This window comes from Pantherophis guttatus, chromosome 14, assembly GCF_059756535.1.
Source record: "Pantherophis guttatus breed Tessera chromosome 14, ASM5975653v1, whole genome shotgun sequence".
NCBI classification, from domain to species: domain Eukaryota; kingdom Metazoa; phylum Chordata; class Lepidosauria; order Squamata; family Colubridae; genus Pantherophis; species Pantherophis guttatus.
In genome coordinates, this window is record NC_142076.1 from 2,414,226 (window position 1) to 2,431,849 (window position 17,624).

Sequence of the window (17,624 nt, forward strand, 5' to 3'; positions counted from 1 at the left end):
CCGGGCAGTAGGACTAGGGTGGCCCCGGAGCCCCTTCCCCAGCGGTAAAGCCGAGCCGGGGCGGCGGAGGGGAGGGGCGGGAGGGGCGGGGCGGCGGCTCCAGGCTGGGGCCGGTCGGGAGCTGTCCGTTTCAGCACCCTCCGGCCGGGAGCGCTCCCCGCCTGCCGCCTGCGCAGGGCTCCCGGGGCCGGCCGGCTGCTGGGCGGGAGGGGCTGCTGCCGTGACGGGCTTCCTGCCTCCCTCCTCCCGCCAGCCGCGCCGCCGCCGCCGCCGCCGCCGCCGCCTCCCCTCGCCGCCTGCTGCTCGGGCGGGCTGGCGCTGGCTCCGGCACACGCAGACCGCGCGCCGCGCTCGCCGGAGCCCTCGCCTTCCCTCCCGCCGCCGAGCGCGCCCGGGGATGGGGCTCCGGCGCCGGGCTGCTCCTCAGCCGCGCGCCCCGTCCCAGCGGGGCCGGGCGGGCAGGGAGTCCGCAGCGGGGCCGCGGCTCGCCGGCGCGGCGCCTGCTCGGGGCTGAGCGCAGTCTGGCTCGGCCGGCCGGCTGGCCGCTGCCCGCCCGCCCGCCCGCGGGGCCATGCGCGGCGATGAGGATGTGTGAGCGCGGCGTCCAGATGCTGATCACCACCCTGGGCGCCTTCGCCGCCTTCAGCCTCATGACCATCGCGGTGGGCACCGACTACTGGCTCTACTCCCGCGGCGTCTGCAGGACCAAGTCCAGCGGCGACAACGACACCAGCCGGAAGAACGAGGAAGTCCTGACGCACTCGGGCTTGTGGCGGACCTGCTGCCTGGAAGGTAGGCATGCGGGCGGCCGAGGCTCGGCTCGGCCGGGGGGCGCCGGGCGGGACAGGCCGCCTCCTGGCCTGCTCCGGCCGCCGGGCGAGGCGGTCCCGCGCGGCATTCCCCGGGGGAGCCAGGAGCGGAGAGGGCGCTCCGGGCCGGGCTGCACCTGTTGCCCCCGCGCGCTTGTCCGGCCGAAATCAGCCCGAAGCCACGCGAAGGAGGCTGCCTGTCGGGGTGCGGACAAGGCTTGCTGAGTGGGCGCTCGCAGCCTCTGCAGCCGCGGGGAGGGTGGACAGCGGACGCCCGGGGGCCACTTCTCCTGGCTCCTGGGCAGCTCCCCCTTGGTGCCAGTCTGCTGCGGGAGAGAGTTATAGAGGAGCAAATGCAGTGAGCCAGAGATCCTTCCTTCCTTCCTTCCTTCCTTCCTTCCTTCCTTCCTTCCTTCCTTCCTTCCTTCCTTCCTTCCCCAGTCCTCCCCATAGGCGTCTCCCATCTGCGGGAAAGCCAGAGGTTCCTTTCTCTGCATGTTACCTACTTGAAATCTTACAGTCCTAACAGCTACACGCAAACACGCACCACACACACACACACACAGAGAGAGAGAGAGAGAGAGAGAGAGAGAGAGAGAGAGAGAGAGAGAGAGAGAGAGAAACAACAGGCAGAGTGCGTGAAGAGGTGGAGCAGCAGGTCTGCAGGTCTGAAGCAAGTCCCCTCTGGGCAGGTTGGTGCCTCCCTCCGAAGCCCCTGGCAAAGCAGGTTGCAGTCTTTTGTCTCAGGGTTCCCGGGAAGGAAGGTTGCTGTGAGCCAGACAGCCTCAACTTCCCCAAAGCTGAGCCTTGAAACATATTTGTCCAGTGTGTGTACAATATGTGTGTGCATGCCTGCGTGTGTACAACCTCCTCTGGGAAGCAGTCCTGCCTCTGTCCACTGGTCTTCCAAACCCCCCAGACAGAGGAAGTGATGCATGGAGACCCACACCTCAGGAACTGCAGCATGAATCAAGGTGGGAGAAGAGGGCTGCTCCTTCTCATAGGCTCTTATGGAGGCAGCCCCCTCCCCATGGACCACACCACATAGTTCAGAAACCATGTTTCCAGTGAAACGGAAGCTTCCAGCCATCTTCCACAAGTGGCTCTTGTTCCAAGAGAGGAATGTTTGAGGAGTGGGTGGCACTCAGACCACAGACAGCGGAGGAAGCTTGATAGGGGGCTAGCTGGGGAGACACGGAGGGGAAGCTGACAGTCCCTTGTGCCTTGCCAAAGCATGAAAGTCCATGGGCAGCTTTAGAGAACCAGCTGGATATCAAAGCTGCTTTAGAGATGCACCAGATCCCTCAGCACATCCGGAGAGTGAATGAAGAGGAGAATGGCTCACCATTGAGTTAGAAGGCAATTCCACTTGTCACTTTCTTTCTCAACTGAGTCCTTAATAGAACCCGTCTACTTCGCCTGGGCCCCACATTCTGTTCAGCTGCTCCCCCCCCCACCTGCCCCACCTGCTCCCATTTTTGGGGGGGAGTTAGTTTTTGGGTAGTTCAATTGCTTCTAAGTCTTTGTGATCCAATGAGCATTATTTCTTCAAGGCTGTCCATCCATAAGCACTTCTTAGAGTTCTTGAAAGCTTCTGCTCCCACCATCGGTCATAATATCAACCGCCTGGTCTCTTCATATTTTGGCCTCTTCCATTTTTCCAAGCATCATGGTTTTTTTGTGATTCTCGCCTTCACATGATATGCCCAAATATTTCGGCTTTAGCATCATTATTCATTCTTCTGGTGAGCAGCGAGATTTTGCTTCGCCATCTGGTATTGACTTGTCTGTTCTTCTGGCGATCCAACATATTCCTGACTATTTTCTCCAGAACCACAGTTCAAAGGATCCGGTTTTCTTTGTTTGGCTTTTCTCATGATCCAGCTACAGAGCCATATGTTGCAACAGGGGAAACTAGAGCCCTGACAATATATTGACAGTGTGGTGTCTCTGCAGTTCCATATTTGATCTAGAGCTACCGTAGTTTTCCTCACAAATAGCAGATGTCTCTGTATCAATGCTACAGTCAGCATCGCGGTAAATTTTTGTGCCTGGAAAGACAAAGTGTGTTATCATTCCTCCTTTTTGAGTTGACATAATGCTTCCCCCCCTCCCTCTATTAATGTTGAGCAGGAAAATCTGGCTTTTGCACTCTCTTCATCTGCAAAAAAATCCTTTTTTCCTCTCCGCTAGTCATCAACCTATTTGTGGCTGTTGTGGTTTCTCACAACAAAAATTAACTTCGATTGCTTCCAGCCCAGCATTTCTCATGCTTTATCCTGCTCAGGTGCAACCTAGGCACACCCTTTCCCCCCCTTTGGACCTTTGAGATATTCTGTCTTTCATTCTAACTGTTGCTTCCTGGGTGATGATTCCCTTGCCGTCCCCATGACCCCACACAGCTTCAGGTATGGGGCCTCAGGTGCCCCTGTCCCTTCTGAACAAGGTTCCAACATCTGGCAATTTTCATTTTCAAGTGTTGCTGAAGTTGCAAAATCTTGAGCATTATCTTACAGAAAGGGTGGTGGTGGGTAAGTGCGTTTCTCAGTTTCTCCCCCCTTTTCATGCTTTGGAATAGAAGTGGATCTTTCCTGGTCCCTTGGGCACAGTTGCGTTTTTCATAGCTGCTTACAAACAACATTTGTTATTGCAAGCCCTACACCTCACTGCACTGTGGTCGTTGTGAGATCACCAGTACATCTCTTTCTACCTAAGCGGCTTTGCGTCTCACCTGCTGCACCAGCTCTGACACAGTCCTGGGTCTTATTTGGCAAGGGCAGGAGGGAGGAGGGAGGCATCTGTGTGGCCTGAATCCAAAGCAAAGGCCTCCATGCTTGGCAGCGGGCCAGGCAGTTGGACTTTTGTCTGCTTCCAAGGGCCATTTCTTGGGGCCACCGAGCACAATCTGTCTCTGCCTTGGCTGCCAGGGGCTTCCGGCTGTTTCACTAGTCTCCATGTTGTGCACTTTGCAGTGGGGAATCATCCTGTTCCAGGGAAAGGCTTGTCTGCTTGCAAGGGAGGGGAGAAGGGGCTGAAAAGAGCCAGCCAAATGGAGCCTTGTTTGTGCATGTGGCTTGAATGACTTTATGGACAGCACTGCAGATATGCTCAGAGACCGTGTCATTTGGGAAGCCAGCTGTTGATCGGCAAAGTAGGTACTTGCTTATGGCTGGAAACAAATTTCTCCTTGCATTCGGCCTGCTGGAGACAGGGCTGGTCCTTCATAAGGAGTGTGAGAAGTGCAGGAAGGGGTGGCTCTGTGGGGGAAACCGGGGGCCTGCCTCGTGAAATGGGTGGAAGCAGATGCTTGGGTGGCATTTGGAGTGCTGGAGAGCCCTCTGCAGCGGGAATTCTGTTTCCAAGCTATGAATGGGGCTATGTGCAATTATGCCTAGGCTGTTTTCGAAGGGTCCAGCCCTGAGAAGGCAACCTGCCAAGAGGGGAGGGAGATTCAGGGGTTAGAGTTACTCAGAGGAGAACGAGGAACAGTGGAAAGGCGGCCTATCAGATTGGAGAGAGGGGCAGAAATCTGAGCCACTAGTACAGTAAATATCGGGAAGGAGAGACAGAAAAACCCACCTTTGCTGCTGACTAGCAAATACCTGCCGTTTTGCAGTCTGGTGTGTACGAGACTCCCCAGGGAAGCATATAGGAGTGTCCAGAGGAAATCAGATCAGTGCCTTAACACAGGGCGGCTTTGGCTCTAATTCATTGATTGATTGTATTTTTTATCCTGCCTTTATTGCTTTATAAGTTGCTCAAGGTGGTAAACATACTTAATACTCCTTCTTCCTCTTATTTTTCCCCCAACAACAATCCTGTGAGGTGGGTTGGCCTGAAAGAGAGTGACCTGAGTCGGCTTTCATGCCTGAGGCAGGACTAGAACTCAACACTTCCTGCATTCGAGACGAGACCAAACTGGCTCTCTTAGTGGTCTCCCTTCTTTCTTTGGGTGGAGACTAAAAGGAATGTTTTGCACATGTTCTTAATTAAAACTAACTATAATGAAAGGGTATTCGTCTCTTGTGTTCCCACATTTTCCTCGTCCGTTCAATCCTGACATTTAGGAACCACTTTCAAAGGTTCTCCAGAGCAGCCACCAATGTTTCCATCTCAGGTCTGGCAACTCTCCCTGAATGGGGCCCCAAGTCGGACTCTGCCCCAGCCTCCCCCACTGACCGGCCCGAACCCCTGAAGGAGATGGGCAGGGCACCATCAATCTCACCACAAGATTTCCCTGCCGCATTGGCCTGCCGGGGGTCTCTGCCAGGGACCAGACAGCTGCCCCAAGGGGGGCATTGCAGTCTCTGCAGGCCGCTGGTGTCCCAGCCAGGCTCAGAGCTTGTTCTGCAGATAAGGACGTTGGTCCAGCATTGGGCTTGCTGGGTGGTGCTTCTTCTATCGTAGGCTGTAACACGGCTGCCAGCTTTTGAGGTAGCCTCTGAAGCTGTGCTCTGAACAATGATTTTTGCCAAGCTGACGGCTGGAAAGGGCAGGTGAGGACAGGGGCTGGAGTGCAAAGGCCAGTTGCCAACAGAGCAGGGGGCTGAAGTAAGGGGCTGTCGCGAGAAGATGTGGTGCCCCCTCCCCTTGTTCTCTGCCTCAGACTCCAGCTTGCTTTGTGGCTTGTTCACTGAACCAATCCTTGGAAAGCCATGTTTGCCTCCAGCAAAATGAAGAAAGCAGGGCAGCGGTACCGGCGAGGGGGAGCTGGGAGCTGGCCAGAATTTTGCACGGCTCACCTGAGCTTCCATAAACAAACTGGGCTGGTGCTGGCACCCAGAGCCTCCCCAGCAGCTAGGCAGGTGGAGGCACAGCCCCCTGCAGCTGACATTTCCCCCTCCTCATTCCTAAAATGGGTGATAGGAAGGGGGCTTTGCCATAGGTTTTTCCCCAATGAGGTTGCATCAACTACAACATACCACTGTTGTTCTGAACAACTGCTGGCTGTGAGAGCCAGGCGTAGCAAGAACAGCATGACCTGGGAATATTATGTCTTGGGTTTCCACTACATGCCGGAGACATGTGTGCTTCTGTCCATGTGGTATCCCTAAGTCACGTGCCCTGTTGCTGCTGTCTCTATAGAAGCAGGGCTCTCCAAACGTGACAACCTTAAGACTTGTGGACTTCAACTTCAACATGCTGGTTGAGGAATTCTGGGAGTTGAAGTTCATAGTCAAAGTCCACAAGTTGCCCAGTCTGGAGACCCCTGCTCTGCACAGAATCAAGGAAGGGACATATTGATCCCTGGTAGCAAAAGCACTTAGACTTCTATACCGCTTCACAGTGCTTTACAGGCCTCTCTAAGTGGGCTTTACAGAGCCAGCCTTTTGCCCCCAACAATCTGGGTCCTCATTTTACCGACATTGGAAGGATGGAAAGCTGAGTCAACCTTGAGCCTGGTGAGATTCGAACTGGCAAATTGCAGTCAGCCAGCAGTCAGCCGAAGTAGCCTGCAGTACTGCATTCTCACCACTGCACCACCACAGCTCCTGCTGGTGAGCGCGCAGTCTCTTGCCATGCCTCTTTCTAACCAAGACCCAGATGGAGCTTTCCAGGTTGCCCGAATTTGTGCTGTTCTTTGTTGTTTCCATCCTACCTACAGTTGATGTTTAGCACAAATGTTGGTAATGGCCACTGCTATTTGTACTACAGTTACTATAGTAATATATTTTATTGCATTTAAAAAAAGTTTTATTCATGATTGCAGGTCTGTATGTTTTATTGATGTGCTTTCTGATCCAAAGGCTTTTGATTTGATTTGAGGGCAGATCTGTGGCTCTTTCCATGAGAGTTGCAGGACCTGAACCAGTTGTGAAATCCAAATTTTTTTACTACTTGTTCTGTGGCCGTGGCTTGGTGGGTATGGTGTGGCTTGGTGGGCATGGCTTGGTGGGCGTGGCAGGGGAAGGATATTGCAAAATCTCCATTCCCACCCCACCCCAGGGGGAAGGATATTGCAAAATTTCCATTCCCACCCCACTCTGGGGCCAGCCAGAGGTGGTATTTGCCTCTGAACTACTCAAAATTTCCACTACCGGTTCTCCAGAATCTGTCAGAATCTGCTGGATTTCACCCCTGACCTGAACTCCATGCCATAAAGCAGAGGTGGGAAACGATGGCCCCTTTATGACTTGTGGACTTCAACTCCCAGAATTCCTGAGCCAGCTGGAGTTGAGGCCCATAAGGAATAAAAGGGCCATGGTTCCCCACCCCTGCCATGAAAGTTGGTGTTCCCAAGATGGACTCCTGCTGTTCCATGGAGCTGTATGAAGGCTGTGGCTCCCTGTGGATGGAAAGGCAACCTGTCTATTTATTTATTTCCTTATTATTTTTATAAATATCTCAAGGTGGTTAACATACCTAATACTCCTTCCTCCACTTTTCCCCACAACAACAACCCTGTGAGGCAGGCTGGGCTGAGAGAGAGTGACTTGCCCAAAGTCACCCAGCCAGCTTTCATGTCTAAGGCGGGACTAGAACTCACTGTCTCCCAGTTTCTAGCCTGGCACCTTCACTATTAGATCAAGCTGTCTCTAAAGTAATGTTCTGTTTTCGAGACCATTATTTGAGACATAATATTTGATTAACAGATTAACAAAGTTGGAAGGGACCTTGTAGGTCATCTAGTCCAACCCCCCGCCCAAGCAGGAGACCCTACACCATTTCTGACAGACAGCAATCCAGGCTCTTCTTGAAAGCTTCCAGGGATGAAGCTCCCACAACTTCTGAAGGCAACTTCTGTTCCATTGGTTGATCGTTCTCATTGTCAGAAAATTTCTCCTTATTTCCAGGTTGAATCTTTCCTTGGTCAGTTTCCATCCATTATTCTTTTTTTTTTAATTATCTTTTATTATTCCATTATTTGAGCTGAATTCCTTTTGAATTCCTTCATATCTGCTCTTGTCAAAGGAACCCCTCTTGCCCAGTCTATCCACCACAGAGGAGTGTCCTCTGCAGGTGGCTCAGAGGCAGCTGGAGCAGAATAGATGATTGGGGGCTGAGAACAGGTGGACTTAGAGGCCCAAAGCTACACCCAGGCTGGTTCAGACCACCTGCTTTGCCAGCTGCATTCACATAGGAGGATGCCACTGTAATTCTTCTCTTTTCTTCTGCTTAGGAGAGGGCAAATCCAGCCAGCTTGTTAGGTTATGATTCACGATATTCAACTAAAATGATCAAAGGCCTGGAGAGCAAAACATATGAAGAATAGCTGCAGGATTTGGGTTTGCCTTGTCTAAAGAGAAGAATTAGGGGTGACATGATAGCAGTATTCCAATATTTGAGGGGCTGCCACAAAGAAGAGGGGGTCAAATTATTCTCCAAAGGACCTGAAGGCAGGCCAAGAAGCAGCGGATGGAAACTAATCAAAGAGAGAAGCAACCTGGAATTAAGGAGAAGCTTCCTCACAGTGAGAACAATTAACCAGTGGAACAGTTTGCCACCAGAAGTTGTGGATGCTCCATTAGTGGAGGTTTTTAAGAAGAGACTGGACAGTCACTTGTCTGAAATGGCATAAGGTCTCCTGCTTGAGCAGCTCTTCCAGCTCTTTTCTATTCTATCTTGTGCAACCCAGGAAACCAACTGATTCGGTCAACTAATGAAGCATGTTGTATAAACCCAGAGCCATCAGTAGCCTGAATAGCACAAGGCAATGAAGTTTCATTGCAAATCGATTGGCTGAGAAAAGAGCCAGAATGATCTTGAGGAAGAAAACTCAAGTGGGACTTCTTTGGAACAGGCAGACACAAGATTCTGCCAAAATCAAAGTTCAGAAGACTTCATCTGGCAGCTTCTTGGTTCTGTGTCCTTACATGGCATCGTCTTTAGGTCCTTCCGAAATACGTGCACTTTGTCATTTTCAATAGCTGGTTTTACATGTTGGTATGCATGGGTTCTATTATGATTCAATGTATGAATATTATAAAACATTCCAACGAGAGAGTATCAGCATCTCTTTGCAATTGAACACAAAAGGATATAGAAAATAAAGATAGAAGGCTTGACCATAAAGAGGTAGGCTTTTTTCATAAAGTTTACCAGATTTATGTTTTATAAATTAGCCGGTGCAGAGAAATAAATTCTAAAGCTTCACTTAAACAAGTTCTCTATATTCTCTACATAGGGAAATAAAACTACTGCTTACCTTTTTGTTTTTTTAAATGAATCTCAACATGAGGTCACAGTGTATTTTGAATTACAGAGGATAGAATAAAAGGGTTCAAAGGGACCTTGGAGATCTTCTAGTCCAACTTCCTGCTCAAGCAGAAGACGCTATATATATTCCAGACAATTGATTGTCCAAACTTTTCTTGAAAGCCCCCAGTGATGGAGCACCCACAACTTCTGGAGGCAAGTCTTCCCACTGATTAATTGTTCTCACTGTCAGGAAAGTTTTCCTTAGTTCCAGGTAAGGGTCTATCTTTTAAAAGCTTCCACCCATTGCTTCCTGCCCTGCCCTCAGGTGCTATGGAGAACAAATTGATGCTCTCTTCCCTATGACAGCCCTTCAAGTATTAGAAGACAGTTATCATGTCATCCCTTACCCTTCTCTTCATTAGGCTAAACATACCTAGATCACTTAACTGTTCATGATTGAGCCTTCAGATCCCCTATCATTTTTGTTGTTCTCTGAACTCTTACTAGGGTCTCAGCATCTTTTTGAACTAGATGCAGTATTCCAACTGTGGTCTCACCAGTACAGTATAAAGCTGTAGTATCCCTTCTATGATCCTGATGCTATTCTTCTGTTGATACAGCCTAGGACTGTATTGGCTTTTTTGGCACCTGCATCAGACTGCTGGCTCATACCCCTCACTACGACTCCTAGATCCCTCTCACAGTTATTACTCTTGAGCCAGGTACCTCCTATTCTAGACCTTTGCGTTTGGTTTTTCCTGCCCAAGTGCAGATATTGAGCTCAGTGGTTAGAGTGCAGTACTGCAGGCTACTTCTGCTGCCTGCCGGCTGCCTGCAATTTGGCAGTTCAAATCACACCAGGCTCAAGGTTGACTCATCCTTCTGAGGTGGGTAAAATGAGGACTCAGATTATTGGGGGCAAGAGGCTGACTCTGTAAACTGCTTAGAGAGGGCTGTGAAGCACTGTGAAGCAGTATAGAAGTCTAAGTGCTAGTGCTATTGCATTTTGTTGGATAGGCCCAGTGTTCAAATCTGTCAAGATCCTTCTGAATCTTGAGTCTATCTTCCAAAGCCTTGGCAATTTCCCTTTGCTTGGTGTTGTCTGCAAATTTGATGAGCACTCCTTCAATCCCTTCATCTAGGTGCTCTGTTGAAGAGCACCAGCCCCAAGTTCTCAGGTGCCCCATTACCTGCTCCCTCTATGTAGATGTAGCTCCATTGAGGATTACACACTGGCTGGTGTGTGGCTGGTCGGGCAACTGCAAATTGATCTGATGGTGATGTTATCTATTCCACATTGTTCTATCTTACCAAGAAATAGGCTGTGATCTACTTTGTCAAATGCCTTATTGAAGTCCAGGTATACTATATCCACTGCATTTTGCTGCTCCATTAATTTAGTCACTTTGTCAAAGAATGAATATAAGGTTTGTCTGGCACGATCTGTTTTTAACAAGCATTTGCTGCTTCTATTACTTGTCTTATTTGTTCCTGGGTGCTTGATTATCACAAATGTTTGATTATCTTTTCTGGGATCTATCCAGGTATTGATGAGCCTGACATCAATTGGTCTGTAGTTTCTTGGATCCATTCCCTCCCACTCTTTTTTTTTTTTTTTGGTAAATTGGAACCACATCAGCTCATTTCTAGTCCTCTGGTAGCTCCCTGGTACTTTAGGATCTTTGAAAGATTTTGTTCAGTGGTTCTATGATCATGTTTGCCAGCTCCTTCAGAACCCCGGGTTGCAATTCATCTCGTCCTGATGATTTGAACTCATCCTGAATGGATAGGTGTTGACTATTTTGACTTGTATTTCTATTTTTTTCTTCTGCAGTATTGCTTTTGATAGGTTAAACTATTTTTTTCCTTTTGCATAAAGACAGATGCAAAGAATGAATTAAGCAGCTCCACTTTCTCTCTGCTACCTATCACCTCCGTTGTCTCCCAGTTGATGTCAGGATAGTGAAAGTCCCCCATTACTACTGTAGCACGCTTCCTGCACACTTTAATTAACTGATTAGCAAAGAGTTCATCTATTTCCTCTGTTTGGTTGGTTGGTTGGTTGGGTGGCCTGTAGTATGGCAATATCATTCCTTTTTCCTTTTATATAAACCCATATGCACTCAAGAAGGTTTTCATCCTTAGTTTTATGTATTTCTGTAGAAACTGTTATTTCTTACATGTAATGTAACGCCACTTCCTCTTTTGTTAGGTCTGTTTCTTTTGAACAGTTTAAATCCTTCTAGCACAGGGGTGTCAAACTCGATTTCATTGAAGGCCACATCAGGGTTGGGTTTGACCTCGGTGTGTGTGCATGTGTGGTCAGCTCAACGTCACTTGGCCCACCCAGGCTCCATTTTCATCCACAACAGTCTCCTGCAGCCCTCTGCCAGTGAAAATGGAGCTGGGGGGGGCTTCACACGACCCTCCTGAGCTCTGTTTTCACTGGCAGAGGCACTGTGGGCTGGTCCTTCGCTGTTTCCAGGGCGGCCCTGCAGGCCAGATCTAAGCACCCTGAGGGTCGCATCCAGCCTTGAGTTTGACCTTGAGTTTGACACCCTTATTCTAGCAGTATGTTCCAGTCAAGAGTTTCATCCCACCTAGTTTCAGTAATGGCAACAATGGCATACCTGCCCTCCTATACTGGGACCTCAAGTTTGCCCTGTTTGTTGCTCTTTCTTTGAGCATTAGTGAATTGGCATCTGAGTCCTTTTGATTGATCCTGTGTTTGCTTCCCACATCCCTCTTTTGTATCTGAGTCCCCCTTTATTATTATTATTATTATTTATTGAATTTCTATACCGCCCTACTCCCGAAGGACTCAGGGCGGTGTACAGCCATGAAATAAAACACATAGATATACAAAATTTAAAATCGAATAAAATGAATTAAATAAATTTGGCTGAATTAATACCCATAATTTAAAATACCCATAATTTTAAAATACATTAAAAATTTAAAATTTACACTTAAAAGGGAGAAGATTTAGGCGAGGCCCGCTTGATGAAATAAAAGCGTCTTCAACTCGCGGCGGAAGATGCGCAGATCCGGGATCCTCTGTATCTCTGGGGGGAGCTCATTCCAGATCGTCGGTGCCCCCACAGAGAAGGCTCTCCCCCTAGGGGCCGACAGCTGACATTGTTTGGCCGACGGCACCCGAAGGAGCCCCTCTCTGTGGGAGCGTACTGGTCGGTGGGAGGCTGTTGGTGGTAGTAGGCGGTCCCGTAGATAACCAGGTCCTAAGCCATGGAGCGCTTTAAAGGTGGTAACCAGAACCTTGAAGCGCACCCGGAAGACCACCGGGAGCCAGTGCAGCTCGCGCAGGAGAGGTGTTACATGGGAGCTCCATGTTGCTCCCATAACCACCTGCGCGGCCGCACTCTGCGCCAGTTGGAGCCTCCGGGTGCACCTCAAGGGGAGCCCCATGTAGAGAGCATTACAATAGTCCAGACGAGAGGTGACGAGGGCATGAGTGACTGTGCGTAACGAGTCCCGATCTAGAAAGGGACGTAACTGGCGAATCAGGCGAACCTGATGAAAAATCCTCCCGGTCACGGCCGTCAAGTGCTCTTCTAAAGACAGCCGTGAATCCAGGAGGACGCCCAAGTTACGAGCCCTTTCCGTGGGGGCCAATGATTCGCCCCCAATAGCCAGCGATGGCGCCAGCTGACTATATTGGGACGTCGGAAACCACAGCCACTCGGTCTTGGATGGGTTGAGCCTGAGCCCGTTTCTCCCCATCCAGATCCGTACGGGCTCCAGGCACTGGGACATCACTTCAAGGGCATCGTTGGGGTGATCCGGGGTGGAGATGTACAGCTGAGTGTCGTCAGCGTACAGATGGTACTTCACCCCGAAACCACGGATGATCTTGCCCAGCGGCTTTACATAAATGTTGAACAGGAGGGGCGAGAGAACCGATCCCTGTGGCACCCCACATATAAGGGGCCTCGGGGTCGATCTCTGCCCCCCTGTCAACACAGACTGCGAGCGGTCAGAGAGAAAGGAGGAGAACCACCCTTCCTTCTCACCACTTGATTGGATGTAGTCTTGAGGTTTATGCATGGGATTAGGTCCTAAATTAGGTCCTAAAGATCATCTCCCCCCACCTTCCAATTTTAGTTTAAAGCCCTTCACGTATGCCAAGTCAGTTGTTTTCCAAACACATTCTTTCCCGTTCTTGTGAGGGGTAGCCCATCCGCTGCCAGAAGTCCTTCATGCAGGTAACGTAGATTGTGGTCTGGAAGTCCAAAGGTCTCTTGATGGAACCATCCTTTAAGCCAGTGGATTACTTCTAAAATCCTCCATTCTCTTCATTGGATGTTGTCCTTTCCTTGGAAGTACAGATGAAAACACCACCTGTACCCCAATTTTTTTGGCTTTCACGTCTAGCTGCTTATAATCTCTTGATATCGTTTTCAGGCTCTTTGTTGTATTGTTTGTCCCCACAGGAAAGAGGAGAAAGGGATAATAATCTGGGGGTTTAATTATTTTAGTAAGCCTCAGTCGCATCTTTGATATTTGCTCCTTGGAGATAGCATGACTCCCTTGATAGATTGTCCAGTCTACAAATTGTTGATTCCGTTCCTCTGAGAAGTGAGTCTCCTATCACCAACACACTTTTTCCTCAGTATTTTATATTCCTGTTATTGCCTTGGAACAGTTCTATTTAAAGCCTTATAGACTGATATGAAGTTTGGGGGGTGGGGTGTTCCTTCAAATAGTGTGAAAAAATGTAAAAAAATAAAAATAAAGGGTGTGTCTGCTTATATATGTGTGAACATACCTGTATGAATATACAGAATATCAGACTCAGAATAGAGTAGGAAGGGACCTTGGAGGTCTTCTAGTCCAGCCCCCTGCTCAAGCAGGAGACCTTATACCATTTCAGACAAGTGACTGTCCAGTCTCTTCTTAAAAACCTCCACTAATGGAGCACCCACAACTTCTGGTGGCAAACTGTTCCACTGATTAATTGTTCTAACTGTTAGGAAGTTTCTCTTTAATTCCAGGTTGCTTCTCTCCTTGATTAGTTTCCATCCATTGTTTCTTGTCTTGCTTTCTGGAGCAAGACAAGAAACTAAGTTGGAAATTAAGTTGACCCCCTCTTCTTTGTGGCAGCTCTCAAATATTGTAACCCTGCTATCATTTCACCTCTAGTCCTTCTTTTCTCTAGACTAGCCATACCTAGTTCCTGTAACCATTTGCACTTACAACCATTTGTACTTACAACCACTTGTAGTGACCATTCAAAGTTAAAACAGCACTGAAAAAGCTGACTTGCGCACTTCTATTACAGCATTCCCACAGTCACATGATCAAAATTCAGACACTGGGCAACTGGCATGTTGCAGCATCTTAGAGTCAAGTCCTCACCATCTGCAACTTTACTAGCAGTTTTCCAACAAGCAACATCAATTAGGAAAGCCAAATTTGGTTAACAACAAGATAGATAGATAGATAGATAGATGATAGATAGATAGATAGATAGATAGATAGATAGATAGATAGATAGATAGAAAGACAGACAGACAGACAGACAGACAGAGACAGAGACAGAGACAGAGACAGAGACAGAGACAGACAGAGACATGTATGTATGTATATAGCATGGGTCTATTCTATTCTATTCTATTCTATTCTATTCTATTCTATTCTATATTTATTCTATACATTCTATATTCTATTCTATTCTATTCTATTCTATTCTATTCTATTCTATTCTATTCTATTCTATTCCATTCCATTCCATTCCATTCCATTCCATTCCATTCTTCCTTCTTTCCTCCTCCTCCATTCTATTCTATTCTATTCTATTCTATTCTATTCTATTCTATTCTATTCTATTCTATTCTATTCTATTCTATTCTATTCTATTCTATTCCATTCCATTCCATTCCATTCCATTCCATTCCATTCTTCCTTCTTTCCTCCTCCTCCTCCATTCTATTCTATTCTATTCTATTCTATTCTATTCTATTCTATTCTATTCTATTCTATTCTATTCTATTCTATTCTATTCCATTCCATTCCATTCCATTCCATTCCATTCCATTCCATTCTTCCTTCTTTCCTCCTCCTCCTCCATTCTATTCTATTCTATTCTATTCTATTCTATTCTATTCTATTCTATTCTATTCTATTCTATTCTATTCCATTCCATTCCATTCCATTCCATTCTTCCTTCTTTCCTCCTCCTCCTCCATTCTATTCTATTCTATATTTATTCTATTCTATTCTGTTGTATTCTATTCTCATGAAGAGGAGTGAGATTGCACAAGATGTCCAGTAGCCTGGGAAGATTCTGGAATCAGTGAACCCTTCGAGTCCTTGATGAAAATGCTTTTGCTGCAACACGTTGGAGATTAAATCAGACATTTTGCTTGAATGAAGCGCCTGGGAAGAAAACTCGGGGATGTGGGAGGCTGTCTTCGACTGAGAAGGTGGATTTATTCTGTCAGTGGTGGGCCAGCCTTGGCTCATCTTACTAAGATTCCTTTCCAAGTACAGACTCTTAGCTGTCTCTGCCCCCAATTGACTAAATATGTGGAAAGATTTGACGGGGTAGTTGTAATCACCATTAGCTTAATCTTATAAGAGACCGAATGTTAAATATCTTTCAGGCTAAGAAAGTAACTACCTTGCAGGTAGAAATCTAGCATAGAAGGAAATGGATATGGTGGAATTGATCATCATGTGCAGGAAGCTGCTTTGCTTCTTAATGTGACGAATACTGGAGACTTCTCCAAATAGTGACCTGACTCAATCCTATATAAAGCTCCCCTCCGGTCAAGTAGATCATCCACATCAGTTGCAGATTACATTGATCTCTTAGAACAAGGGTCTCCAACCTTGGCAACTCTAAGCCAAGAATTCCCCAGCCAGCTGGGGAATTCTGGGAGTTGAAGTCCTCCAGGCTTAAAGTTGCCAAGGTTGGAGACCCCTGTCTTAAGAGATCGACTTCTTGGCCCAACTTTTTGGGATTGTGCCTTCCTCTTTTCTGGGAAGGTAGATTTGGGGGCAAGGGGGATTTATATACTTTCAGTACCAGGATTGCAGCCCATGGGGAGAAACTATATCCGTTGCATCTCACCCTTGACAGCTATGAGGAAACTGCCCCAGATCGAACCCCGTATTTGGTCCAATTCTGGGGAGAAAAGATTGTGATGGCATCATCCAACATTGGCAGTGCATAGTACAGGCACAAAGCACCAGTAGCCATGCCCAGGTATTGAAAATGCTGCCATGGCTGCAACAGCTGACAAAGAGAAGGCAGTTGGTAGAAACCTCAAGCCAACATTTAGAAGCAGTTTGGGTTTCTTGACAATTCCATTATGCTGCAGGAAATACATCAACAGTTCCTGAATGCTGCCTTGGATTGTTGTGTGTAGGCCTCTCCAGCACTGTTGGTTGTTGCCTGTACATGAAGGGGTTCCTGACAATTAAGTCTCTGGAAGGAAGGACACAGTTGCTACAGAAGGAGAAGGACGTTGCAAGGAGACCTTGTACTCGAGCCTTCTCTTCCTCCCTCCTAGTTCTGTAGTTGCCCCTCTTGGGGGCTAAAGATCCTGATGATTTAACTGAAATATTAATTTGAGTTTTAACTTTATAAGATATACAGGAAAACTTCACATCTATCTCAGAGTAAGGCACCATCTATTCTCTGGCTCAGACTACGTTAGAAAATCCCAGCTATCAAGCATTGCTTGGTTAGAATTAGCCACAGTCTGATATGGATCTTGGCATTCAGGAGGGGAGGCAAGGGGGGCAGAGGGAGAGGAGATGTAAGGGACCAGCAGGAAGCTGGACTGAACCTTTTGATCAAGCAGCATCATGCTGGGCTAAGAGTAGAGTCCTTGCCTGCTAACTGAAGTCTTTCCTAATTCCTCTCTTCATATGTATTGGCAGAACTCAGCAATGGCTCAATAATCAGCTGTCAGTGTGATAGAAGAAAACATAGCATCTAAGCTCTCATTATAACATCTGAAATTCAGGCATAATGGCAAGCCACAAACTGGGAAATGAATTGCTCTTACGTGAATTGCTCTTGGCCATTTGAGTTCAGATCCTTGATCCAATTGCATCCTTGGAAACAAGGACCAGGAACTCACCAAGATTGATATTTAAATAAGGACAGCCATGATTGCACATTTCATTAACTGTCACCACTATCGGCGTTACTCCCATTAATTGCAGACTCAGAAGTTAAATTGTTAATCATTTTGTGTGTGAGGTGGATTCATCTACAATCAAGGGGCATTGCAAGGCTTCAGGTTCAGGCTGGTCTTAAGGTCTAGGAAGGATACCCTGCAGCATTTTCTTTGAAATCCGGTAGGAGATCCTATAATCTTCAAAATGTTCAGGATTTGTTTCCCACCTGATTTCATGGAAAAGATGAAATTGCATCAGAAACAAAGGTTCAAGTTGTCATACTGAAGTCAACAGAGAATACATGTCAGACCTGCCCCAATCTGATCTCTTTGGAAAGAAAGACCCTCGACTCCATTAGGTTGAAGCGAATGGTCCTTTTACTAAAAAGATGTTGGCTGCAGTAAATTTAGGCTAGCTCTGGATTTTCTGTGCTCAAAAGATACAAAAGAGTTTCCCCTCATCCCAGCCATCCCTCATGACCAGTCCATCTTCAGCCAATCAGAATTTGCCAAGATGTTTTGAGAA

The 17,624-nt window shown here is 47.7% G+C and overlaps 1 protein-coding gene across 1 annotated transcript in view; it reads left to right on the top strand.

The window, feature by feature from the left end:
• Positions 1-283: 283 nt before the first annotated feature.
• CACNG3 (calcium voltage-gated channel auxiliary subunit gamma 3) overlaps positions 284-17,624 on the top strand; it is a 76,475-nt gene continuing 59,134 nt past the window's right edge. The window contains exon 1 of the mRNA XM_034420611.3: positions 284-792. Coding sequence (XP_034276502.1) covers positions 582-792 — 211 coding nt within the window. The 5' untranslated portion in view covers positions 284-581. The remainder of the gene's footprint in view (positions 793-17,624) is intronic.